This window comes from Plectropomus leopardus, chromosome 19 (genome assembly GCF_026936395.1).
Source record: "Plectropomus leopardus strain MGB_pleo_1.0 chromosome 19, ASM2693639v1, whole genome shotgun sequence".
NCBI classification, from domain to species: domain Eukaryota; kingdom Metazoa; phylum Chordata; class Actinopteri; order Perciformes; family Serranidae; genus Plectropomus; species Plectropomus leopardus.
This window is the reverse complement of record NC_142194.1, coordinates 21297499-21325055: the sequence shown is the minus strand read 5'-3', so window position 1 is coordinate 21325055 and position 27557 is coordinate 21297499. Positions and strand designations below refer to the sequence as shown.

General features: G+C 41.1%; 2 protein-coding genes across 4 annotated transcripts in view; one reads left to right on the top strand and one right to left on the bottom strand.

Annotated features, from left to right (window-relative positions):
• The window catches only part of mrtfba (myocardin related transcription factor Ba), a 36676-nt gene extending 13378 nt beyond the window's left edge, over nucleotides 1–23298 (top strand). The window contains exons 4-18 of one of the 3 annotated variants that reach the window (XM_042507518.2): nucleotides 3550–3621; nucleotides 6555–6620; nucleotides 6769–6824; nucleotides 6984–7059; nucleotides 7768–7929; nucleotides 8128–8303; nucleotides 8403–8534; nucleotides 10145–10392; nucleotides 11278–11443; nucleotides 13620–14630; nucleotides 14742–14864; nucleotides 15923–16069; nucleotides 16178–16312; nucleotides 16491–16551; nucleotides 17378–23298. In XM_042507518.2, coding sequence (XP_042363452.2) covers nucleotides 3550–3621; nucleotides 6555–6620; nucleotides 6769–6824; nucleotides 6984–7059; nucleotides 7768–7929; nucleotides 8128–8303; nucleotides 8403–8534; nucleotides 10145–10392; nucleotides 11278–11443; nucleotides 13620–14630; nucleotides 14742–14864; nucleotides 15923–16069; nucleotides 16178–16312; nucleotides 16491–16551; nucleotides 17378–17889 — 3143 coding nt within the window. In that variant the 3' untranslated portion in view covers nucleotides 17890–23298. Of the gene's footprint in view, nucleotides 1–3549; nucleotides 3622–3742; nucleotides 4518–6554; nucleotides 6621–6768; nucleotides 6825–6983; nucleotides 7060–7767; nucleotides 7930–8127; nucleotides 8304–8402; nucleotides 8535–10144; nucleotides 10393–11277; nucleotides 11444–13619; nucleotides 14631–14741; nucleotides 14865–15922; nucleotides 16070–16177; nucleotides 16313–16490; nucleotides 16552–17377 lie in introns of those variants that run through there. The other 2 variants (XM_088070429.1, XM_042507519.2) reach the window with 2 other exon arrangements.
• LOC148186356 (uncharacterized) overlaps nucleotides 23287–27557 on the bottom strand; it is a 41777-nt gene continuing 37506 nt past the window's right edge. The window contains exons 5-6 of the mRNA XM_088070430.1: nucleotides 24164–24290; nucleotides 23287–24038 (exon numbers count right to left, since the gene is read on the bottom strand). Coding sequence (XP_087926556.1) covers nucleotides 23918–24038; nucleotides 24164–24290 — 248 coding nt within the window. The 3' untranslated portion in view covers nucleotides 23287–23917. The remainder of the gene's footprint in view (nucleotides 24039–24163; nucleotides 24291–27557) is intronic.

The window sequence follows — 27557 nt, the reverse complement described above, 5'->3', positions numbered from 1 at the left end:
CCCCAAAAAATAATCTCTAAAAAAAACCCCAAAAAACAGCCCTGTTCAGCCTTTATGCATCTTTATGCATAGATGGCTGACACGCTGTTAATGCATGCATACATGCACACAGGCATGTACTGCATGAATTCACTGTTAAGTTCAAAACAGGCTATAAAAGTGAATGAAGCTTCCATCAGCACAACAAAATAATCTTCGCCATGCGAGCCCGCCTGCACATTAGCTTGTCATTACCCTCACGATGTCGGTGTTGTTTTGGCAGCCACATGGTCTGACTCAGACACTGATGGATGGATATGTGATTACCAGGCTTTAGGAGTGGGCTAGATCCACTGCTGCCTGTGCCAGTTCATAATCATGGCTTTCGATGGTGTAGGGAGATCAGTGATATTGATCTCCGCGCTCAGAAAAATCTAATTTGTCAGATACAGTCAACAGGAGCTGTGGATTAACCACGTTTTTGGATAATTGTAGGATTTTCGTACGCGGTGGCTGTCTGCAGGAGAGCGTCGTAAAACGTCTCGACTGAAGGTGGAACATTTTTCTGGAATGTCAACAACAGTAGTAGCACCCACTCATCATCTGGGCTTTTGTCATTTCCCTTCCAGTGAGAACACACACCTCATACTTTCCACCCTCTGAGCCATCCGCAGCATTTCGCCAACCGCAGAGTCCCCGCTCGCATACTGGTTTTAACATGCAGGTGTTAATCTGTCTGCCATCATGACAGGCCTGAGTGTCTGACTTCACTTCAGCTATGTGGGAAGAGAGGACTGCTCTGTCAGCAGACTCGGGGCTGTGAGTTTGTTGTGACAGGAGGAAGAGGTAGCCCTTTCTGTGAAATCAATAAGGTTACTGATAGGCCTGCTGAGAGGAGTGCACAGCTAGAAACACAAGATAGTCCAAAGTTTCAGACTAAAATAGGATGATAATCCGCTGCTCCCCAAAGTAGAATGCAAACTCACATCCAGAGCATTTATAGACGTTTATAAATAGTGAATGTTGTCTGTCATTAACTCTCACTCTTTATAGAAAATTGTTTAACTGCTTTCTCTGTTGCACAGGAAGTTCGTCACAGCTGTACTATTTGATTTATTTTTGGAATTTAGTCAGATGTTCAAAAATAGGCCATGTCATGGGGAGGTGCACTCAGTGTTTTCAAGTTTCAACTGTCAGTCTTCATTAGAACATCACAAACACATAAAACACATGAACACACATCACAGACTGACTGACTGTGAGTCTCTGGTTGTCTGATTGTAATTTGGTTAGATTGTTTATTTTGTTAATAGAGAGAAAAATAATGAAGACAGTGGTGTCGGTTTTGTTTCTCACTTTGTACTTTTATCAGGCTGCTTTAAAGGCATAGTGCGACATTTTGAGATTGTACTTATTTGCTTTGTTGCTGTGTGTTAGATGAGGAGACTGTTACCACCCTCATATCTGTCCATTAAATATCAAGCTAGAGAGTGAGTTTAGCACACCATCATCACCTGGCTAAACATCAGGGATGGGAATCACCAGAGGCCCCACAATGCAAGTTATCACAATACCTACTTCACAATATAATAATAATAATAATAATAATAATAATAATAATAATATGCTCAGTATTGGGATGATGTATATTGCCATGTATTACCTGTTTTCATTTGCCAATTATATCCCCAAAGGAAAACTTCAACTAAAACATCTGTTTTATGTAATAAGATAAAGTTTTCTCAGTCTGTTGATTTCCCTTCAGTCATGTTTACCGGAGCAACATCAGGCTGCCAAAAGTTTCATTTGTACTTGAAATAATATTAAATCATTTCTATAATTTAAAGTGCTTATCAGCTACATTACCATATTCATTGTATCCCAGGTGAAGCAGAAACCAAACTGAAGAGACGTTCTCCCATTTTTGCATCAAGTTAGCTGAGACCTGAGGTATGACATCAGATTTCATTGGTCGAACATATATTTCCTGCTGAATTGAGGCCCGTCCTGTGTATAGTTTACCCCACACAAATATTTTGCTGCGGTGCACAAGCATTCATAAGAACCCACATAAGAACCCTGTTTTTATAAGTTTTTGTACAAATCTTTCATATTTAAATAGATGCTTGGTGTGAAATTGCTTTAACAGGAGGTTATGTGCGGGATTATTTCTTGTCTGAGTGTCCTGGAGGCTTTACTGGTTTCCTGGAAACCTCAGTCATGTTTTTACACTTTTTTTGGTACTGATTAAACAAAGGAGATTTAGCATGTTAATAAGTGATCTAAAGAGGTGCTGGTAGGCAGATTTTGTTACATTTGAGCTATGCTAGCTGTTTCCTTCTGTTTCCAGTCATCATGCTAAGCTATGGAGACAGGGCAAAGCTAACTGACTGCAGGCTTCAGCTTCATAATAAACAGTCAAACATCCGAATTGACTCTCAACAAGTAAACAAAAAATGTCAGACTATTCCTTTATTATATGCACAATGTCTACATTCATGTCATTTCTACTTCTTTTTATACCACAACGTGTTAGTTTCCCACATTTCATCAGCTGTTTGTAGTCGGCTTGTGTTATATTGTGGTTGTTGATCAGGTTTTAAATCAACCACTAGATAATACTAAAAACGTTTTAACTGCAGGTGACACATTTTTCTGCTCGCCTGTGTCTCCTCCTTTGACCTGCTGATCGCTTGCCTGTCTCCGCGTGTATAACGGCTCAGTCACCTTTTGCCTCACTCTGCTGAGGTCACAGGTCAACATGTGTTCGTCAGGCTGGGCGGCATTTCCCGAAGGAACTGAGGACAAAACACTGACTGGAAGTCTATTTATATCACCATAAAGAAACATGTCCCCACTACATACCATGCTGTAGTCGAAATCGGAATTGTTCATTTCTTTCAGGGATGTTAGGCGTCTTTCCAACAAGCTCTGCAACACAGATTTCTGTAAAAGTTTCACCAAAGCTCTAGTTGGAATAAACACTCCAGGTGTTGCAATGTGAATTTATTACCAAAAAACATGAGAGAGACATTAAATGTTAGCGAGGCCAGCTGTTTCCTGTTGGACAAAGGCAGGTTGTATTTCCCTGCAAGTTTTGACGCATCCTTTCCTGTGAATGGGGAACTGTCCGTTGTCAGTATTCAATTCGTGCAAATATACACCTCCTCTTTATGTTCTTCCCCCACTAACAACATAACAATAAAGCTATAAAACACTTCAGCTTGAAGATGTGGATGTCCTGAGTCAGTGCTGACTCAGACTCTTGCGTGTTCCTTGGTAGTTACCAGGAGACTTCACATCAGGCTGTGCTGGGACGCCAGCAGCCGGCAAATAAGGAGTCCCAAACTGGTTAAGTGAGGGAGGGAAGTTAGTGTGGAAAGGTAGGAGGGGGTTTTGGCCCTGCTGTAAGAGGGAGGGATAGAGGACGGGCCCAATGCTGCCTCTGTAATTCTTAGAAGTGTCACAACACAGCAGCTTGGATATGACTCTAAGCTACAGATTTGGGCTTTAATATGCTGTAGGATGAAATGGCTTAATCACTCAGCTGTATTTCCGACTGCTCTGTAGGCCAGGACTCTCAGACAATGGCTTGTGTGGAGGTCGAGACCCCCAGTGACTGCTGCACTGGGTTCAGAGAAGGTGAGCTCCTCTTCTTTGTTGGTGTAGGTTAGTGGGCTCATGGTGTTTCCAGCTTGTCCTGGAGTTCTGGAGGTGTTGTGGCTTAATAAAATATCTTTTATATATCCAGTATTTTGGTGGTGGATGTCCGTCTTTTCTCCCCTGTGCTTGCTTTGTTGCATTATTTTGTTTGCGGGTGGCAGTGGTCCAAACCTTAAAGCAGCAGGATTGTGAGCACATAATAACAGCCTGTGAAATGTCATACCCTGGTAAAGAGAGGATTATGTGGAAACAGAATGAAACACCATCCTGTCCTCAAACAGCGACTGAGGACGTTGCACTAGGTAGCTCTATGGCAGTGTTAGAATTACACTGGCTCATGGGATAGCCCTATTTTTGGGGTAGCCTCACTTTTGAGATAGGAGGTTAAGGATACGGTGCACATGCATGCACATACATAAATGCGCCAAAATACTTGCCAAAAAATATACGGCCGATACATTCCAATGCATATAGGATTTTTTTTTTTAGCCTAGGACAACAACATATAGAAAGTATTTACCAGTGCAGTGTTTTTTGGTAATCACTCTAATGAATAAAAATGCCAAAATCCTATTCACGCAGAACTAATTTTACTTGGGGACCTCACCCCCCCATCCTATCCCAAAGTATGTACCCTTTGCTGTGCATTTGCATAGAATGAACAAAGTCCAAAATACTCAACACAGCACAGGTGAACTTTCTAAAACAGGCTATAGAGTGCTTTCTCATTGCCAGAAGAGTAGAGCTATGTACATTAATCTGCAGCAGACAACTATGCCTTTCTCTGTGTATGTTTTGGTTGTTTTGGTTTGTCTGCTTGATGTCACAGGCAGGCCGTATACCAGGTCAACTGTAGGAAGCAGCATGGACCAGAGGTCTGTGAAACCTTTACAGTGGTTACTATTCTTTTTATATCTCCCACTTATTCAGTCTCTCTTTCAAACTCAGTGCAGACTAATTTTGAACAAAGTTTTAGGGCTGCATAGGAGGAGACGGATCGTAATTAGAGACAGCACCTTATTGCGTTTGCCAGTTAAGGAACTGAAATTAGCACATTCACCTGGGTGTTATGTTTCCATCACTGCTGATCATAACCGGGGGCGATAAATGGCCATAACTTCTGCTGAGTCATTCGAACTGGGGGTGAATGCTTGATACTCTTTACCATTGCATTGAAAAGCCAGATGTTAGCGGCTCTTTTGTGTAGTTGGACTGATTTACTCAAATTTATTGACCTTAAACCCTTAAATCCTCAACAGAACAGTTTATGGGATTTTCATGAGATCTGTGGTGGGTGGCATGGTGGTGCAGTGTTTAGCATTGTTGCCTCATAGCCAGAGGGTCCCTGGTTCAAATCCAGGCTGGGGTGACTCTTCTTTGCGGGGTTTGCATGTTGTCCCTGTGTCAGCTCCAGCTTCCTCTTACAGTCCAAAGACGTGCAGGTTAATTGGTGACTCTAAATCTTCTATAGGTGTGAATGTGAGTGTGAAAGGTTGGTTGTATCTGTGTCAGCCCTGTGAGAGTCTGAAGAACTGTCCAGGGTGCACCCTGCCTCTTCCCCTCTGCTTCTTGTCATCTTGAATAGACTCCAGCCCCCCCAACAAAAATAAATAAATGAGAGCTATGGCACATACACTATAGTGCACCACTTTCTTGCTCTCCTTATCCAGAAAATGAGAGCTTAAACACAACCATAGAAAGTCACAATAAATTGAACTCCAATGGCAGGTCTGTCCCCTCTCCTCCTGCTGGTCACACACCTGCTGCATGGTTCAAAGGAGAGAGGGAGTGACCTTGCGCTGATGGCGAAACAGCCAAGGACAGCATTTTCTCTGAGCAGCATGCAGGGAATGAATGACAATATAACACATTCCTCTCCTTTTTGATAATGTTCTAAATAAGTCACTAAATTTCAAGCTGTTGCTAAGAGGGTCTGAAAAGTTGCTGAATATAGCAGCAAAGTTGGCAACACTACATCAGCCTCAAATGTTGACAATGTACGGTACTGTGGGTTGAGTGTGTCCCCATTCATGTATACAGCAGGAATAGATGGCATTGTGTTTGTTAAGTAGACGTAAATTACTGGAAATTGCTAAGCCCGAATAAACACTTGTTGACAAGTGCTTTACTATTAGCTGTTTATTTTTTTTATTTTTTTAATTTCGAGTAAAAGAAAATATACATTGATGCAAGAAAAAAAGCAGGGCATCAGTGGCTGAATGGATAAAGCAGGTGCCCCATGAATAAAGGCACTGTCCTTGCTGCAGCAGCCTTGGGTTCAACTCCCACTCAAGCCCCTTTGCTGTGTGTTGCCCACCTCTCTCTCCCCCCTTCACATTATTGAGCTGTCTTATCTAATAAAGGCTTTAATGCCAAAAAAAAAAATCTTTTCCGCCCATTAATTTGACTTCTGGCGAGCTCATGTCTTTTTCGGGGGGGGGGCTGAGTTTCCTGTAGATCGCTTGTATTTCTGACCCTGTTCTCAGGAGCTATTAAAAAAAAATCCCACAAGTCTAAAGTCTCCTCTGCAGGCTTTTAGTGCCAGCTCAGGAATAGTTGGTAAAATTCCACCACACTGCCATGCACTTCTGTGTGTAACCACTGTTTATAAATGTGGTCAACTGGCTGGATAACTCACTCCTGAGTGCAAAATGTTCCTCACAGAATGACGTTATCACATGTTGTCAGCTTAATGACTGAGAGCAGGATGTGAGTGATGTGTCAGGGGGAGGGGAGAGGTTAGTATGTGGTTACCTTCTCTGCTTCATGTCTTTCTTTCTTCCCTTTTTATTTTTATGTACCTGATCTGTTTAATCCTTTGTCTGCTTTTAATGTTTTTCCACGTTTTTCAACTGAACATTACAATCAACATGTTTTTCTTTTCTAACTTTTTTTTTCTTCTCCGTTTTCAGTCTTGCAGTTGAGGCTCCAGCAGAGGCGAACCCGGGAGCAGCTGGTGGACCAGGGCATCATGCCACGTGAGTATCAGCACCGTCCATCATTTACTGCAAAGCTGATATGGTGAGGGAGGGTGTACAATAACAAGCCAGGACCCTGATAGATAAGATAATAAACATTTGTCCTTAAAATTGTGCTCAGACTTGATGAAAATGTGATGTGTTGCAGCTCTGAAGAGCCCGGCAGCTTTCCACGGACAGATCCGCAGTTTGGAGAGAGCCAGGGTAAGACCCTCAGACTCAGTCTGGAGATAAAGCTAACTGTGGACTTGAGAAGCAGATGAAATAATCTACTCCTGGACTGTTGTGTTGCTCAGTGCAGTAGAAGCAGAACAGAGCATGAAAAATGTAGATGATTGACTGAGTTTCTCTGTTTCTCATTAGACTGAGAATTTCCTCAAGCACAAGATTCGCAGTCGTCCTGAGAGAGCAGAGCTGGTCAGGATGCACATTCTGCAAGGTACCGCTGGTTCCCAAATTCTCACTACAAACATTTCTTGTTTTATCTAGTCTTTTTTTTAGGGGGAACAGGGGATCTTAAGGTGGACATAACTGGTCAACAGTAGAAACCACAAAGAAATGATATATGAAAGCTGTAACCTGATTAATTAGATTAATTTGAGATGCAGCTCAAGTTTTTCTAGTCATAAAACTATACATGTATATATGTCTGGATAAGCAATGTCCGGCCACTGTGCTGGGTCACTGATCCACTTGGACAGGGGACGACTGATGGGACATGTAGCAATCAACACTAACAGCTATCATGAACCCTCAGGTTTAGGCAAAGTCGCAAAATAATTTTAAGACATGCCCATAATACAATATCGCTAAATAGGCCAACCATTTTTAAACTTCTTAGATAAAGTCATGGAAACAGGGTAAAATATTATCTCAAAGTTATGGAAATGTTTTGGAAATTCATTGGTAAAAATGTGTGGAAACCCTGACTCATATGAAAACTCATATCGCTACAGCCTTTAAGACAGGAATGTTGCCCAGAATTGCTGGCAACCTGGTGGTTCTCTGAGGGTTAAACAGTAAAGAATTTAGATTGGCACATTACTATGAACAAATATTTCTCAAACTGGCAACGTAAACATGAAATCTACAAGCTGACATATTTGGCATGATATATAGTGTATGCGACTTTTTTTCTGTTCCTCAGAGACCGGAGCAGAACCGTCGCTACAGGCCACCCAGATGAAGCTGAAGAGGGCGCGTCTGGCCGACAACCTGAACGAGAAGATCGCCCAGAGACCCGGCCCAATGGAGCTGGTTGAGAAAAACATCCTGCCGGTGGATTCCAGCGTCAAACAGGCCATCATTGGTGAGAAACCGGGAATGATAAAATGACTAATGTTGCAGTATTAATGCTTTTAGAGTATCTCTGTTTAATAGACGCTACCTGGAAGAAGTCATGTTTGATCAGCTGTGTGTGTATTGGAGGAAAATGATGAGAAATGTTTTGTATTACTGCCAAAGAGATAAAAACTTAGTGTTTAAATGCTGAACTTTTGTCTCTCAGTGGGTCAAGTGAATTATCCCAAAGTGTTGGATGAAGACAGCAGCGATGCCCTGTCCCCAGAGCAGCCGGCCAGCCAGGAGTCTCAGAGCTCTGTCCCGTCTCCTGCAGAGAGCAAAGTCCCAGAGACGCCCTCTCCAGCTCCAGCACCACCACCAGTACCCAACACAATCCTGCAGGTCAGACACACAGCTCAAAATACTGTCTGCATTTCATAACCTTGATATTGGATTTTGCAGCGTTTACTTTGCAGCTCTGAGCGTTCTTTGTTTCTTAAGGCCTTCCCAGTCGCCACACAACCCACAACAGACTTTGTGAAAGTGATCTCGGCCGCCGGCCGCCCAGCTGTCGCTCCTGCACTGCCAGTCACCACAGCTGCTCCATCAAAACCAGGGCCAACACTGGTCAAAGTAAGAACGTTTCCTTCCGTTTTGAATATAATATAAACTCTTATGCTTGAGACATACTGCCTGCACAAGCAGCGCGTGACAGCTACTTTGCTGACAGTGTCATTGCTGCGGAGCTGCTTCAGAGCTGCCGGCAGTATTTCCACAATTAAAAGCCGGTACTCCATTCATTTATAGAGCCCTGCAGACATTGCATCGTCATTGACACGGTCATGCAAAGATTTCACAATAAAAAGCCTTTTAGCAAATAAAGGGATTCTGTCAACAGAAATGTTATGAAAGGGCTTTCATCTTTAAAACGGAAACAGGAAATGTTGAGTTAAAATTGAATTCATGTCTGTGACAGATACAGACATTGAAATTATAGTGAAAGTGTGGCCTGTTAACATTGGGTGCCAAAGTAAAAAACCATCAGGTTCTGCGGTGCACGTGTGTTGCTCATGCAGGTAGTGTGACCCAGGCATTACTTTGAAATGGGGTAGGTAATGTATATATTCAAATATCATTTTGGCAGATGATCATATCGTCATATCAAAATGTTCCTCTCACATTCTAGTGATTTATTTATGCATTAAATGCAGACCATGTTTACATGCATACTCATGCTGGTCTTTCACAGAAAGAAGGAGAACAACTCGTCCACGATGCCCTGCAGTTTATTGTCAATCATTGTCTTGACTATTATCCTCTGCAGAATATGCCACAAACCATTTGATGCTATAGGTAGCAGTACTACAAATCTGTTACATTACTTAAAACACTCTCTAGTGCAGACCACTGCAGCCTTGTCTTCTAAAAGACGGTCAAACTGGCCCCTGCGTTGTTTTGCATGATGTGCATATCTCAGGCATTATGGTAAAAGCTTGTCAGAGCTGACTTCAAAGTAAAAGCCACCTTCTGATGAATGTCACAGGCAATTTTACTTTCATACAATAATAATGATTAATAAATATGAAATTAGAAAAACATTCAAGTTAATTAAAAATATCTGCCACCAAGAAATTGTATTTTAAAGAAAAAATCAATTTCAGTTGTGCAAATAATCAGTTAAATTATTAATAGAAAATACATTTTTTGATTTTCTTAATTTATGTATTTATGTATTTAGTTCTTTTTTGTTCCATTTGTGTCTTCTATTGTACTGTTGGTTTTCAATTTGCAAACTTTTATAGATTAAGAACCATTTCTCAGTTCTCTTTGTGCCATGATAATTGTGTCAACAGTGTGGGGCAGAGGGAGCTCCCCCCGTGTTTCTTTTGGGAATGTATTAATGTTATTAGGGGGCAAAAACACACAATTTCCTTTTTCCAAAGACCAATATCACTTCAATATGAGCGCAGACATTCTCACAGTGTCAAACATTATTAGGACTTGGGGTGGAATTTCAAAAGTAAAGCCCACTAAAATATCATATAGGATCTGGGTTCCCCATCAAGTCGGCTTAGTTACTAGAGTGATCAGAAAATCTAAAACCATTGAGATATATATTGTATATTGTTGCATATCCTAAGAATAATCAAGATATCATTTGTAAGCCATATTGCCTACCACTAACTGTAACATTTGAATGCTGCTGGACAAACCGTATGTTTTCATGTTCCCTCCCACAACAGCAAAGTCAGCAGAAGTCCCCCTCAGAGAAGAGCCGCAGTAAGAAGGGCAAAGAACCCAAGTCCAGGGTAAAAAAGCTCAAGTACCACCAGTATGTTCCCCCAGACCAGAAGCAGGAGGCCAGTGAAGCTCCCATGGACTCTTCTTATGCCCGACTGCTGCAGCAACAGCAGCTGTTCCTCCAGCTGCAGATCCTGAGCCAGCAACAGCAGCACTACAACTACCAGACGATACTGCCGGCACCACTCAAGTACGTGTATGAAACATTATCGAGGAAAAGATTGTTATTGTATATATATGTATTATTATGACTCCATGCTGGTGATAGCTGTGGCCAGAGGGTTCATGTTTTCAGATTTTCCATACTTTTGTCCCATTCTCACGAACACGATATCACAAGAAGGCCTGTTGCAAATTTCTTCAAATTTGGCGCAAACATCCACTGGGCCTCAAGGATGAACTGATTACATTTTTGTGGTCAAAGGTCAAGAATTTCTACGCTGATTATGACAAAATTTAGAGGAGACTTTTGGTCAGACACTGAATTGGTGACGCTACTTGAAAATGTGTTGACTGTATAGATCCTCTGTGCTGCCAGGTTAAAAAATGTGTTTGAAGCATCCAGAATTTGTAGGTTTTTTTTTTTTTTTTGCAACAACAGCAAGTTCACATTGTGGTATTTCACGTTTTGTTTATAGTTTGGCTTACCTCCATAACTCCTTATCTGAATTGCTTGAAAACAAGCCTTGTTTTTTTCAATGACCCAGAGGACGATTAGCTAGTTTCCAATAACAGTTCTGCTTCTATTCATATTAATAACTAACAGGATGTTGTTTCACCAGCTGCTGTTTTTAAAAATGTCCTCCCAGCGGCTCCCTTTGAACCCTTGCTCTGTGCTTTGGTTGACTTGTTTTGTTAGTGAGGCGCAGGACACAGGCAGGATAGTCTGTTCATATTGGGAACAGATTTCCCCTCTCTCTTTCCTGCCTCTCTTCAGTGATCTCTCCAATAACACTCCTTCATCCAGCTCACGTCTTTCTCCCTCCTCTTCCTCTTTTTCTGTTTCTTATTCATGTGAAGTAGTATGAGTTATTTCCTGAAATGACCATGTTTTTGCGTCTCTTTCTCGCTGCAGGCCCGTGGCCGAGGGTCAGAGCGCCACCGCCGGCAGCTTGCCGACCCCCATCATGATGTCTCTGCCCACTGCACCTCCACCTGCCCCTGTGACTCCGGCTCGTCCAAACAACTCGCTCTCGAACCGCAAGCCAGGAGTCCTACCTGCCAACCTGGAGGAGATGAAGGTATGTGGAAACCCACTTGTACCAGCAAATCCCTCACCCATGTAGCTTGTAGCATCATGTCACAGCAGCTCAGAAATCAAAGTAGCATAAAGGGAGAATTTACCTGCTTTTGGGCCCACTCAGCTGTTGAACTGTGTCACAGCCAATACAAGAAAGTTTTCTTAGAAATCTGATAACCCCACATTAGATCTAAAAAAGGTTTTGTCTTATCATTAAGGAAGTTTCACTGAGCCGTGATAACCTACTTCAGATAGCTTATCCTCTGTTCGATTGTTTAATTTGCAGTGGATTAAAAATACATTGCCCCTTCCTCAATTAGTATTTCATATTAAGGTGTCAGACTAATCATTCTGACATCTTAATATGAAATATTAGTTTGTCTGTAAATAATCCAGTCCCTCCATGATTTCACAATGTTGTGATTGCAACAGATTATGCAAATTCAGTCCATCCCTTATGAATTCTGTGCAACTTCTTGGCACTGATCAACAACAGCTGATCTCCAACGATCAGTTGCCACAGACCTGTCTAATCCACCTCAACTACAATCATAAATAGATTCAGATTATGTGAGAAACACTGAATGCTCATAATAATGAGCTTTCACTTGCCCCGTCAGTTTTCCTTACATAAACCCCCTTAAAAATTTGCAGTTCTTTTTAGAAAACCTGTGGTGAAATCAGCAATTTCGGGCCACAACAACCACAAAAACAGCACGCGAAATCCTGGAGGGAATGAAAATTCATTGTTTGAATGAGTGCCCCAGGAGAAATAAAAACTAACCAATCAGCACCACATGCGGGACTGAGCTGTTGTTCAGCTGTCGTCAAGCTATGCACCGAAACTAATGATGAATAATAACAAAAACGGCAACTGCTGTAGACAAGACAATCGAGGCTGCTGTAAATCAACATTAGGGATGCATGGTTATTTGATTTTTGCCGACATCTTACATATGTTGACATTTTTAAACTCATTTTGACCAATTGCAGGTGCTGATAATGTTATATGCACATATGTTTTTTTCACCTAATTACAGAGAACATCGATTCCCTCCTGTAGTAGAATTAACATATTATATAATCAGTGTGTTGGCATGGCTACGCTAAGTTTAACTAATTAACACAATAATTCTACACACTTAAACAGCATCTGGCTGTTAAATCCGTGCAAAAATGTGGAAAAGTTGTGGTTTATTTGGGGTTTTATGGACAGGACATCTTTGCAGAAATCAGGGACCTCCTGGAGACTTGGTGGTGCTGCTTATTTCACTGATTTCACTCCAGTGAATGACCGGCAAAGTCAAGTTGCATCTGTCTCTCAGTCTCTCATCCACATATAAAAGTACTGTCTGCAGTGGAAACACTAAAGAGATTCTAGGCACATATCCGTAGGTGTTACCTTTGGTTCTAAAGGTACTATACCAAAAGTACTCAGTGAAGCAGTTTTAAATTGCATCCACGTTTCCCTTACTTGCATCTTTTCCATTCGAGGAGAGAGGAAAGGAGGAAATATCTTTTAAGAGGAATGAAACATGGCTTCAACAGCTGTAGATACTTATGATTTATTCATCATTTGTATTTATTGATATTCTGATTGTGACTATGTTATTTAATTACTCAGAATGTGATTGTGGCGTCTTTTGAACACCCGAAATTATTGTGTTATTAAATTATGTTTCAGGGAAAATTGAAATTCTGTGACTCATTAAACTGATGCTCAGGATTCATCAGGCTCACGTGTGACTGACTCTTGATTAAAGACAGCCGCACTCTGATTTTAATAATTTCCACAGTAATTGTAAGTGGGGGAAACAACAGAACATTTAAAAAAGTCTTTTTAATAAGAAATCTTTCACAGATGTCACACCAGAACAACTTTTTGCTTCAGTTTAGAATTGAGGAGCAAGGAAATATCTCTAGAAACTTGAAATGCAGCCATAGTTGTAGTAGTAGTGAAAGGTCAAATTTAGAGCTTCTGGATGGCAGATTTTTTGATAGATGACTTTTGACGGAGGCAGACAAGAAGTTTTTACCTGCTTCCATTATTTATGCTAAGCTAATTAGGAACTGGCTGTAGCTTAACAAACAAGCCAAAATGTCACACTGTCTTTTTAAAATCATCTGCACTCCTCTTGCTCTCGTCCCGAACTGATAATATATTCGTTTTTGTGCAGGTGGCTGAGCTCAAACTGGAGCTGAAGCTGCGTGGGCTTCCTGTTTCAGGCACTAAGACAGATCTGATCGAAAGACTGAAGCCTTTCCAGGAGAACCACAACACTGCTGCCCCTGCTACCATCCCTGCCCCCGCCACCACCATCCTCTCCTCCATGCCCATGGAGGTCACGACCACCACCACCACCCCTACCATTGTGCTTCCAGTCCAGCAGGTTGCTCCAGAGAATATTAACCCCACACCACCGGTCTCACCCATCCCCAATGATCGCTCCGATGTCAGCATGTCTGAGGCTGTGTCTGAAACACAAACGGTGAACACCAGCTGGGCGGGCCCACAGTCTTCACCTCTCCCGTTGTTCCGAGTCCCGGAGGAAAAGGACAGGCGTCTCCATGAGAAGGAGCAGCAGATCGTGGAGTTGATGAGGAAGTTGGAGCAGGAGCAGAAGCTGGTGGAGGAGCTGAAGATGCAGCTGGAGGTGGAGAAAAGAGGCCAGGGTGGCACCGCTGACCCTGCAGCTCCGAAACTGAACCCCGTTCCCACTGTCCTAAACTCTAACGTAGTAAAAATAGAGGGCACGGTCCTCTCAAACTGTTCATCCACCGCCACCACAATCCCCAACTCTATCCTGAGCTCCCAGACTCTCTCCCCCCTCCCAACAGTGGTCAAGTTGGAGGATGTGACTGTCTCTTCTGGCAAGCCTCTGCAGCTCCAGACCCAAACCCAGCTCATCACCCAGATCCAGCCCCAAGCCCCACCCCAGATCACCAGCAGCCCACAGCTGCTCTCCCAGTCTCAGAGGAGTCCCAATCTCCAGTCCCAGTCCCAGCCCGCCGCCCCCAGCCTGCAGCAGTTCTTCATCAGCCACCCCGGTGGAGTGTCTCAGGTGCTGGGGCAGCCGCAGACCTTGTTAACCACGACTGGTCAGGCTGGAACTCAGATCCTCCTCCCAGTCTCACTGCCCAATAACGCTACTGCAATCCAGCTGCCGAGCACCACCGTCAGCCTTCAGGTCAGAGTGACATCACATGTATGGTTTACCTGCTTTAGGGGCAAACAGATGAGACACCTGGATGTGTAGACTCATGATAACGTTCTAACATCATTTCCTTTTTTATCTCAGTCTGTTCTTCAGGCCACGGTCTCTAATCCAGGCCTGGTGCAGGCTTCGGTTCCTCAGCTGAAAACCACTAAGAGAGAGACGGCGCCCAGCCAGCAGTTAACCAACCAGAACCCATTACTGCAGGTCAGTTTTTTTTTAAAGCAGCACAACTCATTTTAGAGTCAAAGCAAATTTCATCTTAGTTGGACGTTGTTGTCCTTAAAGTGTAGAAGGGGAAAGTGGGGACCAATCACGGTCCGATTAACAGCTCCCCCTTGACGCTGCTAAGTTCGAGTCCTGTGTCCCAGAGCCATTAAATCTAAAAGGATGCAGTAAACTCACTATTAAGGCATCCTGTAGATGTACTCTACTATTTGAACTGATGATATATTGTGAATAACTAATTTGTGTTGAAACAGAGGCACCATAGTGGCAAGTATTTCTCATGTCACAGAAACCACTGAGAATGAAACTTGTATTTAGGATGTTATTATTGCAGCACGGAGGTTTCCCAGGTACCGCCAGTAGACAATAACTTTTGTATTGTAATGTTCATAAAATACATCCAGATTCACAAATATGTAGATTTTACTACAGACATTACTGTTATCTGATGTTGTCCACTGTGACAGCAGATGCTATATTCACTCATGTCAGTGACAATGGTGCTTAACTGTCCTGGGAACACGGCGTGTTTTTCCCCCGACAATGCTAGGTTGTGATAATATGATCGATAACTACTGATTGATTACTGTTGAAAAAACATTTTCACTGGCAGCTGCCGTTTTCTTACAGAACATATTATGTACCCCACACAAGCCCGACATAATCAAACTGACTAACAAAACCAACAGATATTTAATTTACTTAAAAACGTAATCTGTTACCAGAAATGTTTTAATCATTTCAGCAGTATGACATGTGAGATGTACATCATGTTGTCTATACCACAACTCTGTATTTTGCAGTGCCTGGTGTCGTGTTTACTGTCATCAGCTTGTCTGTTAGTCGTGATCATATGTCTTCGTTAAAATGTATTTACTCTCAGATTTAGTTGTTTCACATTTTAACAGAAGTCCGGTGAGTCAGCTGCACCACAAGATAATTAAAATAGTTAATTTATAAAAATATAAATAATGAGCTGTATCTCCAGTTCCTTCCTTAAAGCAACACTGATATTAGACCTTGTTGTCTCTCGACAGACTCTGACAATGTGCAATAACACTACGAATGTGGAGAACCAGACGAGGCCTGAGATCAATCCTCAGTGTTTCCTTAGAAGCTCCCCGGAGAACAGGGTCTCTCCACAGGCGTCACCCAACCACGTCTCCAACGGACCCCTCAATAAGGTATCAGTGCTGAGTTAATACAATGAAGTTCAGTCTGGCCCACTTACTGGACACTTTTTCAGATCATTCACCATTTTCATTTTTTATCCTGCCTGTATTTTCTTCCAGTCTCCTTCTCCTCAGCCGACCTTCATCCTCCAGCCCACCTCCCTCGTTACTCAGCCTCCAAAGACAAAAGAGCCTCCCCGCTATGAGGACGCCATCAAACAGAGCCGCAACCTGCACGTCAACAATGTTTCACAGGTTAGACACACACACACACACACACACACACACACACGCACACGCACACAGTATCCTTCAGAACACAGAGCAGCATAAATGCATCTGAGACTATTTTCAGTTTTTCTGCCTTGAAAGGAAATGTTTGTCTGCTGGTGAACAGCCTTGAGTCTCCTCACCTTGTTGGTTGTATTTTCAGGTTCCCACAGCAACCAGCCAGCAAATGGATGACTTGTTCGACATCCTCATAGAGAGCGGAGGTAAGGAGGTGTACAAACCCACCACGTACTGGTTAATATGAGCAACTTCAAAACATTTTGGTCTCAGGAAGCTGCTGTGGAGGCAGCAGCGTTTTCAGGTGGGACACATAAGACATGAGACTCTTCATTTGTCACTTTAGATGAACAATTAAATTATGTGTGGTTACTCTCAAGCTGGCAGCTGAACAAAAATGTAATAAGTGTTGTTGCAGAGAGCATGAAAAGGAATTTTTAAAAAAGCAGCGGAGGAAGAAGCATTTAGATGCTAAAAATACTCCACTGCAAGTAAAAGTCTTGCATTCAGAACTTTACTTAAGTAAAAGTATCTAAGTATTACCATCAAAAGGTATTGAAAGTAACAGCGACAGCACAGCAGGAAAATGTGTCATCTTCCTTCTGCAAATTTTTCAGGTTGCGCTTATTTTTACTCCTTTATATCCTATTGGGTAGTTTAATCTACAGCAATGCATCATGGTCTATGAGATCATCATGTGTTTATAGCGTGGCTGTCCTGTGAGAACCACGTTTATCGAAACAAATCAGTTTTTAGCATTGTGACGATGCATTTTCCAGCTGATCCAAGAGAGTTTTTTTTAAAAAAAACAATATTAAAACATTGTCCATTTTGATATAAGTAATCGTGTTAAATAACAGGCAGTTTTTTTCAGTTTATGTTTCAGTTATTTAATTGAAGCATGATTGTTCTGTCAGTTAGGAGTTTAGAAGCTGCTAACACTAAAAAGCTTTCTTTCTGTAAAACTATCTTCTGTGACATTTCATTTAAAAGAGTCTTGTAATCTTATAATGTTTTTATTCCCTCTTCCAGAAATAACTCCGTTTATCCAGCAGGATCCTCACGTCTCTTTCACAAAGACCCTTCCAGTCACAGCAAGCATCTCCACCCTGCCGGTGAACACTGCTCTTTCCAGGCCGCCACCACAGATCCAGGTAGCCCCTCCCCAGACCCTGAACCCGGTCACCAACCCCAGCCTGCCCAGCCTCTCCTCCCTCGCCACTGACAACCAGCTGGAGGCCTTCCTGGAGAATACGCTGGCTGAAACGGCACCAGCGTCAGATCCGCGCACGCGGGGTCTGATGGAGGAGCTACAGGCTCAACTGATGGACCAGCAGCCGTACTCGCCCATGGACACGTCAGAGCTGTCCTTCTGTGATTCGTCTTCACCCTCCTCGCTCAACATGGGCCTGTCTGACCCCAGCCTGGACAACATGGAGTGGCTGGACCTCACCATGCCGCCAGGCCCTGCTGGGGCGCTCACACCACTAGGGATCCCGACGGACTTCCTGGATACGCAGGACCTGCAGCTGCACTGGGACTGACGGAGGTGGGAATGACAGATAAAGAAGTCTGGCGAGTTGGCAGAGCAGCTGAGCCAGGAGTGGATGGATGAAGAGAAGACCACCGCAAAGACGTGGATGACGCGTCGGTGCCACACATCTAAACCATCTGTAATATTCCCACTCAACTACAGGAAGAGATGCTGTACAGGCTGAGCACTGATTCAAGTTGAACTACAAGCAGGAGTTTGCACAGCTTTGAAATAACGCCATCACTGAGGGGATCACCCGTCGTGTTAGTGATAAGGGATTTTAAACTTTTGCAGCGTGTGATGTCACGATTTTAACGAACAAACAGACGAAGAGCCAAATGAATCCTGGTAGCATGGACTGTTTGTAAATAAACCACACTAATTCACTTCCTCTCGGACAGAGGTTGATTTCTCCTGGAGATTTTGTCGGTTGGCTCTCAGTGTGAACTCTGCGTTTTACTGTCGTCAGCTACAGCGGGGATTTCTGATTGGCCCTGATGAGATGTGTTTAGGGTGGCAGTGAGTCCAGCCTGATGCAGCGAGCAAAACAGAATCTTGAACTCAATATGTTTTCATCTTGACGGGCCACCGGAAATATATGAATTTGTGGGAAACTCTGAGCTTTTGTTGTGATATAACAGGACTTTTTTTTCATCTAAAACAAGCAGCTCTTACAAGAGGAGACAGAAGACTTTGCAAGACACTTTCCTCCTTTTTTCCAACCTGTAGAATATAACTCCTCCATTAACATGGTCACTGTTCTTGGACTTCAAGTGGAGGAAAACTTTATTTCCAGCCAGGAACCAACTTTTAAGGTTCTGAAACCAATTTATTTTTTGTGAAAATGCTCCAAACGATGCAGAAACTGGAACAGAACTCGTTCTATGTTGATGGAAAAATGGGAATCTGCCTCTGAGCGAAAGGGATTCCTGACTGAGAGCCTCTGATCACAGTGGTTCAGTCTATCACATACTGAACTTTACATGTTTGCTGACTTATCTGATATATCCTTTCAGATGTGACTGTTTTCTTCTGGCCTATCACGACCCCGCGGTCGAGCTGATGAACCAATGACCCTAAAGAACAAACGAGCGGAGGAAGCTCCTCCGTCTGTGTGAGAGCTATGCACATAAGAGGCGGAGAGATCTGACGCCTCGTTCACCTCGGAACAAGGAAATGTGACTTCTGCATATCCAAGGTGATCGTTAACATGATTGTGGTGAAGATCGTTGCTCCGGAGATACTGCAGTCATTGTCCGAGTATCTTGAATGTAATTCGAAAACTTTACTCACAAAGTTGGCAGCTTTTTCTTCTTCTGGTAGTAAACTGACATCAAACGGTGGAAAGGGAACAAATATCAGTTTATGAGACGTGCAGCATGAACAGGTGTGAGTTGCGCGTTATATCAAGGATGAAAGATGTCTTTGGGGGAGATGAGCTTTATATCGAGCTGTCCTACAGTGTCTCTGCACTTTGTGTGTGTGTGTGTGTGTGTGCGTGCGTGCGACTGCACATGCGTGTGTTAGGGAAGGAAATTACTGCATCATAGCTGCCTGCAGCTGATCAGTTAGTCTGCTTTGACAGCCTGTTAATCATTGACCAGTCATCATTTCGAGGTATCACACTTTTTCAAGAAGTACAACTCCAATTCCAGAAAAGTTGTGTAAAGTGTTAATGAAAAGAGAAAGAGAAATCGTTTTTTTCCTATGATTAATTGAATACAGTGCAGAATTTGATGGCTGCAACATGTTATAACAAAGTTGGGACAGGAGCATGTTTAGCCCTGTTTGACATCACCTTTTCCTTTAACAACACTAAATAACTGTTTGGGAACTGAGGATGCTAATTGTTGAAGTTTTGAAAGTGAGATTTTTTCCCATTCTCATGCTCAGTATATGACTTCAGTGTATCAACTGTCCAGGGGTCTCTGTTGTTGTTATTTGGGCTTCCTAACGCTCCGCACATGTGCAGTAGGAAACAGGTCTGGACTGTAGGCAGGCCAGTGTAGTACCTGCACTCTGTTACTACAAAGTCACGCTGTTGGAACACGTGCAGAATGTGTCTCATTGTCTGGATGGCAGCATATGTTGCTCTAAAACCTGTATATACCTTTCAGCATTCATGGTGCCTACACAGCTGTGAAGTGGACTGGTCTCGCTCGGGAACAACTGAGTCTTTTGAAGATGCTCCTTTCATACCTCAATGATGTTTTCATTTACCAGTTAACCTGTGAAATGTTTCAAACAGGTGTTTTTTGAGCATTTAATAACTTTCTTTCTTTTGTTGCTCCTGTTCGACCTTTATTATAACATATCGCAGCCATTAAATTCAGACTGAGTTTATATTTACAAAATCTGAATGAATATTTTTTCTTTCTACTGCATTCAACAGAATATAGGTCAAAAATGATTTATAAATCAGTGCATTCTGTTTTTATTTGAATTTTACAAAACTTCCCAACTTTGTATGAGTTGTAATATTTGGCTGGTTAAAGAACTCAGTTGCTGTGGACTGTCAGCAGTTTCCTGACCGTGTGTGTGTGAGAGAGACGCATGGAAGCATGTTGTGTGTATGTGTGGATTTGTCTTCCTGTCTTCTGCATGTCCACCTGTGTCTCTGTGTGCATGATTGTTTAATCTTGGGGCTATTTGTCGCCCACAACTCGTCTGAAGAAGTTTGCTAATATCTATTAAATCATTTGCTATTTGGTCAACGCGTTCCAAACCCTTCAAAAGGCTTCTGATGACTGTTTTCTGTTTTTGTAGTTGGGTCGGAGTCCCACAGTTAAAAAACGCACAAACACCTTTGAGGTGTGAGACGCAGTGAAGAGGGCTGAGCTGCTTTTAAAGCCGTTAAAAATTCTTTATTTTATCGGATTGCATCATATCCTGCTCGCTGTTTCTTTCCTAATCTAAATGTTAACTTACTGATTTAGTTCCTCTGTTTAGGATGTTGTTTTGGGATTGATGCAGTCTCACAGTTGACCATTTTAACCACTTAAATCTGTCGTATGTCAGTGGGCTTTAAAGGGCGCCGCCTCTCTTCTGTTTTGGCACATTTTCACTTCCAGCTGTTGGTTCTTCATGGTCGCTTCTAGCAGGACAGATGTTTCTTGCATTTTGAATCGGTGTATTTTCTGCCTGCGTGATGCTGATTTGCTGTTCAGCAGCAATGATTTGTCGGCCTGAGCAAACTGACTGAGAGCCCCTTATGTCAAAGTGGTGCTGCAGTTTCACGTTTATCATCAGATCGAATCTAAAACAACCTCAAAGAGTTGCGCCAAATACTGCACAGACCCTCTCCTGCGCTTTGTTGTATTTCTGTCTTCGAACAAACTCGTGTAAAGCAACCGTTCAGAGATGACCTCAACCTCCTGGTGACCTTTGCGTTGGTTGTGTCGGGGTGCTTGGACGCTCTGATACCTGTGAGCAGGTCGAGTCTTCTTCTCCAGATTGCTGGTAGTGTTAAAGGGATAGTCCAGATTTTTTTAAATGGGGTTGTAAGGGGTACTTATTCATAATCATTGTATTAAATACAGTAGATGGTAGTCACGTTAGCTAAGCAATCTACTGCTGTTGAGGAGTCAACTACAAAACGTATTTTAGCCACCTAAAAAATGTTTGACTAAAGAAATCTGTATCAGTTAAAGTGTACACTACATTCACAGTATTTTCCCTACTCTATCTTTCTGTCTGACAGAGATTTTCAACAGGAAAATTAAGCTGCTTCCTTCAAAGCCAGCCTCCATTAAGAAAAACAGTGCATGAACATTTTTTTAATCACAATTTAATTTAATTTAATTTTTTAAAACTTTTTTTTCAAGGACAAAATTGTTTTCTCCACAACCATCTGTTGCAAAGAAATTGTGCGCATTCGTAAACTGAGCAAACATGCTACCAGGGCTGAAAATCAGCTTTTTATTTCATTTCAGCGTAAAATTCTTGTTCTAATTCTAACCGCTGACGCTGCTCCGTTATGAGCGTTTTTCCGGCAAGTGCGGATTATTTACTGGAACGGCATAATGATACAAGCAGATAATTGCAACCACGTCCGTTCTTTGCTTCCCAGTTGAAAACATTCATCTAAAACATTTAATAATTGATCCTTCTGTTCTCCTCTCAATTATATTCAAGTACTTTTTTTAAGGACAGAGTTTTTAAAAAATGTCTGAAAAGCACCTCAAGCATCTTGTACTAACCTTGAGAAGTAGACGCCTGTGTTCAGCGAGCTAAAATGACGAAAATGATGTTTTTGTGAATGGAGTCTGGTGGTTGAGAAGCATCGACAGGAACTGAAGTCATTAATGACTCACATCAAATCATGTCGTCGAATGTTTAAATAAAACTGTGAAAATGCTCTCAACATAACATACGCTCAAACTGATGGAGATTTTTTAAATGTTTTGTGGCTGACTCGGTCCAAAGCGGTAGATTTTTTCGCTTCCATGTCAGACTCCAGCCTGCTTCTCCAAAAAAAAATCTGCACTGATCCTTTAAAGCGTACATAGAATGAAGAGTAAGAATCACAGGTTGATTTATGTGTTGCCGAGAACAGATGACGAGTTCATGCTGTTTTGTTTTTTTGTGTGTTTTTTAAAGTCTGTCAATTTGATCTTTTGTTGCCAAAAAAGGCAGTGGAACATATTCTCACATTTTGTTAATTTTCTCACATTTTTTGTATTTATCACATTTTTATTTTAAGTTGAAAAGTACAAGAAAAAAAAAAACATTTAATCTTTTAATGTAAAATGTGTAAAAAGGGGATTTCATGTGTATATTTTTGGTTTGCTGAGTTTATTTTTCATATCAGACAAACCTCTGTGGCGGTAAATCTACACGCAGATGTGATTTATTCTCGATGTGACACCACTTTAGCGTTGCTGACTGGCCAGACAGGGACAGCTAAAAGCAATAACGGCTGCTCTCCGTCAATATACTGTACTGTACGTCGGATCCTGCCTTGATTTTAGTAATATAATAACCTTTACCACAGAGTAATACTGTTTCTAAGTTCAAAGGCACTTAATATCTGAGTGGTTTGTTTGAGTAACCCTCTGAATTTAGAGGTTTTGGGAGGTTCCAGTCATCTTCTCTATAGCTGTCTTGCTAGTTCTCATTCAACATCATGTTAACATTTTACATTTATTGGTGGAGAACTTCAGAACAGAGGAGACAAGACGTTTATAATTATAATCAATGTATTTCGGGGACACATCCTCCTTTATCTCCACCTCCCATGCCATGCCTCTTGTTGTTTGTATGCCATATGTTTTGCACATTGTGTACATATTTATATAGATGTAATGCATATTTTTCTACATGTGTAACACCCATGGGTTCTCTATTTTGTAAATACTCAAAAAGATGTATATAAGTACTGTATGCCTTTATGTGTCAATAAAATTTGATGTTCTGTGGACGCCTCTGTGGAGGTCATTTGTAATTTACACTAGAAAATTTTAACTTTTGTTTATGCTCTCATTTTCCACAGGCGTAAGTTAAAGATCGAAGGCTTTTTTTATATGCAGTCAGATATATTTCTCAAATGTGTGGCAAGACAGAAACAAGAACATAGGAACTATGTTAACAGTGTATGAACACAGTTCTTGTTTTGGTTACATGTCTGTGTTTGCATATGTTCAGCAATTCATTTCCATTTATATTCCCAGATTTACTGTCCTGATACTGTTCCAAAGAAACAGGTCACAAAGGTCATCAGAGTATTGGCAGACAAACCACAAGGCTGCGTCCTAATATCAGTAGCAAAAAGGCCTTGATCGTTTCACATTTAGGGATCAGTGCAACATTATTTGTATCTGAAACATCTTGTAGTAAGGCAATAAGGGTTTTAAATGGCACTCATACATTTGTGAGCTCAGAGCTTGACGCAGGTCTGTGATTATGCAAATATTCTGGTTGTCAAAGCTTAACAGTAGGCTATCCTTGAGTTATCCAGGTACATTGTGGAGTCTAACAGCTGAGACAGAGTCCCTGTTCGAAAACCACCGGGACTGGACACTCCAGCACAGGAGTCGTGGTCAACGTCCATGTGAAAATGGCCGGTAAGTGTTTATGTTTGCCTGGCACTGGGGACACTGGTGGTGGATGTCCTTTACACGGGTCATGAGAAATGGGATCAGACAGCAGCCTGCAACACACCTGCGCAAGTTCAAGTTACAAATAAGTGCATTTTGCTTAATGTTGAATCACCTCTGTAAGACTATTTTTAAACAGCAATCTGGTGTTGTTAAAATCTCTAAAGCTAATATGGCAAAAACACATACCCCATCAAGGTGCACACGCAGCAAATCACCCACGTAGCTTCGCCCACTCTGCTGCTGGTTTTCGTGAGCACGACTTCCTCGCAGGAGGGACACCTGGTTAATGCTGGTGTTTTACCCAAACTGTCCACTGGCACATGAGAAAGACAAAGCACATTACTATGCACATACTAGGTATACAGTGTCATAAAATGAAGTTTAAAAACTTCATAGCATGCAATGTCGAGAAAATGTCACAGTATAGCTTGTCATTCTTTTTTAACATACTATACTGTGATGCTTTTGATTGCATTTTTTGACATGATATTCTATATTTTTCCACATGCTAGCCCATGTTTTCAGTGTTTTCACTTTCTGCACATATTACACTATGATGTTTTTGACTACATATTTATGAAATAGTATGTGCTTTAACATTTTTAACCATTTTCTTTTAACAGAGAGTTTTTTTTACCAGATTTGTAGAAAAAAAAAAGGTGGGAGAGAGAAGGGGGAATGACACGCAGCAAAGGGCAGGACTGGACTCCAACAAGGGCCGCTGCAGAGGCCTCAGCCATATGGGGCACACACTACCAGGTGAGCTAGAGGTCACCTTGTTTTGGGGTCATTTTTGACGACATGCTTTACTATGATATTTTGGGGTCATTTTCAACAACAAACTGTACGATAGTGATTTTGTACCATTTTGGCTCATTTTTGACAACAAACTAAACTATGACGTTTTGGGGTCATTTTTGATGACATGCCATACTATAACGATTTTGCCATTTTGGGTCATTTTTGACAACATACTATACCATGACGTTGTTGGGCAATTTTTGACAACATATTGTACAATGATGTTTTGGGATCATTTTTGACAACATACTGCACTAAGAAGTTCAAGGGTAATTTTTGATGACAGAGTACACCACGACGTTTTTGTGCCATTTTGGGTCATTTTTGACTACATTCTATTCTATAAAATTTTGATCAATTTTTGGACAACTCACATTTTATATGCTTTTCAGCTGTTTTAGGTATAACAAAGTAATATTTTTCGACATACTATATAATGATGTTTTTGGACGTTTTTTCAACATTCTATACTATGACAGGTTTCCAAATGCTATTTTATGTGGTTTTCAGCTGTATTTTGGACGTCACGTTTCGCCATACTGTATGAAGTTTTCAGTAATTTTTACGACATGCTACATTATGATGTTTTTGGCTCTTTGTTCAACTATCTAGACTACTAACTTATAAACTATGACGTGTCTCAACCTGCTAATGTATGTGGTTATCAGCTGTCATTTGGACATGTCATATTTTGACAGTTTTCACCATTCCATGGTATGGCTTCTTTGGTCGTGTTTTCAGCATGCTTTATTATGATATTTTGGCTTTTGTTTCAACATTCTATACTGTAACAAATCTCAACATGCTGTTTCAAGAGGTTTTCAGTTTTTTGAACGTTATATTTTGACATTGTTTAACATAATATACTATTACCTTTCAGTAATTTTTTCAACATGCTATTATTATGTTATGATGTTTTTGACTGTTCTTTTCAGAATACTATACTATGGCCTTTCTCTACATGCTATTTTAAGGGGTTTAAAGCTGTTTTTTGATCATATTTTTAAAATCTTCGCCATACTATTGTATGGCATTTTTGGTTGTGTTTTGGACATGCTATATTATGATGTTTTTGGCTGTTTTTTTTCAAAATGCTATACCATGACTTGCCTAGACATACCATGCCAAACCATACCATACTATAGTATGGCGAAAAATTAAAGAATATGACGTCCAAAAAAACTCGAGAGACACGTCATAGAATGTTAACACGACAAAAACAACTTCCTATGGCATCTTCAAAGAGATGAACGAAAAATCAAAGCTGTAGAGTGGCTAAAGATGTAAAAATTTGACATTTCCAAAAAAATGCTAAAAACAGCTGAAAACCACGTAAAATAGCATGCTGAGACACATCATAGTGTAGAATGTTGTAAACAGGTGCCCAAAACACCTTGAAATAGCTTCTTGAAAAAATGACCAAAACAGCAGGGCTTATAGTATGGCAAAAAAGCAAGGCTAATGTATGGAAAAGAAGTCAAAATTTGACATGTCCAAAAACCAGCTGAAAACCACTTAGAATAGCACGTAGAGGCATGTGATAGTATACAGCGTTGAAAATACTTTCAAAAACGCCCCCAAAACCCATTAAAAAGCATGTTGAAAAAATTACGAAAAGAGCAAGGCTATAATATGGCACAAAAGTCAAAATTCGACATGTCCAAAGAACAGCTGAAAACCACGTGGAATAGCACATAAAGGCATGTTATAGTATACAGTGTTGAAAATACATCCAAAAAATCTTTAAAACCTTTAATATATATATATATATATATATATATATATATATATATATATATATATATATATATATATATATATATATATAATTATTAAAAGATCATGAAAAAAATTACCGAAAAAGGTAAGGCTATAGTATGGCAAAAGTGTAAAAATATGCCACGTTCCAAAAATGGCTGAAAACACCTCTAAACAGCTTAAAATAGCATGCTGAATCACACCATAGCAAAGAAGTTTGCAAAATGGCCAAAAACACCTAATAATGCATGTCCAAAAATGACCGAAAAGGCAAGGCTATAGTATGGCAAAATGTCAAAATATTCCACGTTCCAAAATGGCTGAAAACACCTCTAAACAGCTTAAAATAGCGTGCTGAATCACACCATAGCAAAGAACTTTACAAAAATGGCCAAAAACACCCCAATAATGCATGTCCAAAAAATTACAGAAAAGGCAAGGCTATAGTATGGCAAAAATTTCAAAATATGCCATGTTCCAAAAATGGTTGAAAACACCTCTAAACAGCTTTAAAATAGCGTGCTGAATCACACCATAGCAAAGAACTTTACAAAATGGCCAAAAACACCCCAATAATGCATGTCCAAAAATGACCGAAAAGGCAAGGCTATAGTAAGGCAAAAATGTCAAAATATGCCACGTTCCAAAAATGGCTGAAAACACCTCTAAACAGCTTAAAATAGCGTGCTGAATCACACCATAGCAAAGAACTTTACAAAAATGGCCAAAAACACCCCAATAATGCATGTCCAAAAAATGACCGAAAAGGCAAGGCTATAGTATGGCAAAAATGTCAAAATATGCCACGTTCCAAAAATGGCTGAAAACACCTCTAAACAGCTTAAAATAGCGTGCTGAATCACACCATAGCAAAGAACTTTACAAAAATGGCCAAAACACCCCAATAATGCATGTCCAAAAATGACCGAAAAGGCAAGGCTAAAATAAGGCAAAAATGTCCAAAATATGCCACGTTCCAGAAATGGCTGAAAACACCTCTAAACAGCTTAAAATAGCGTAC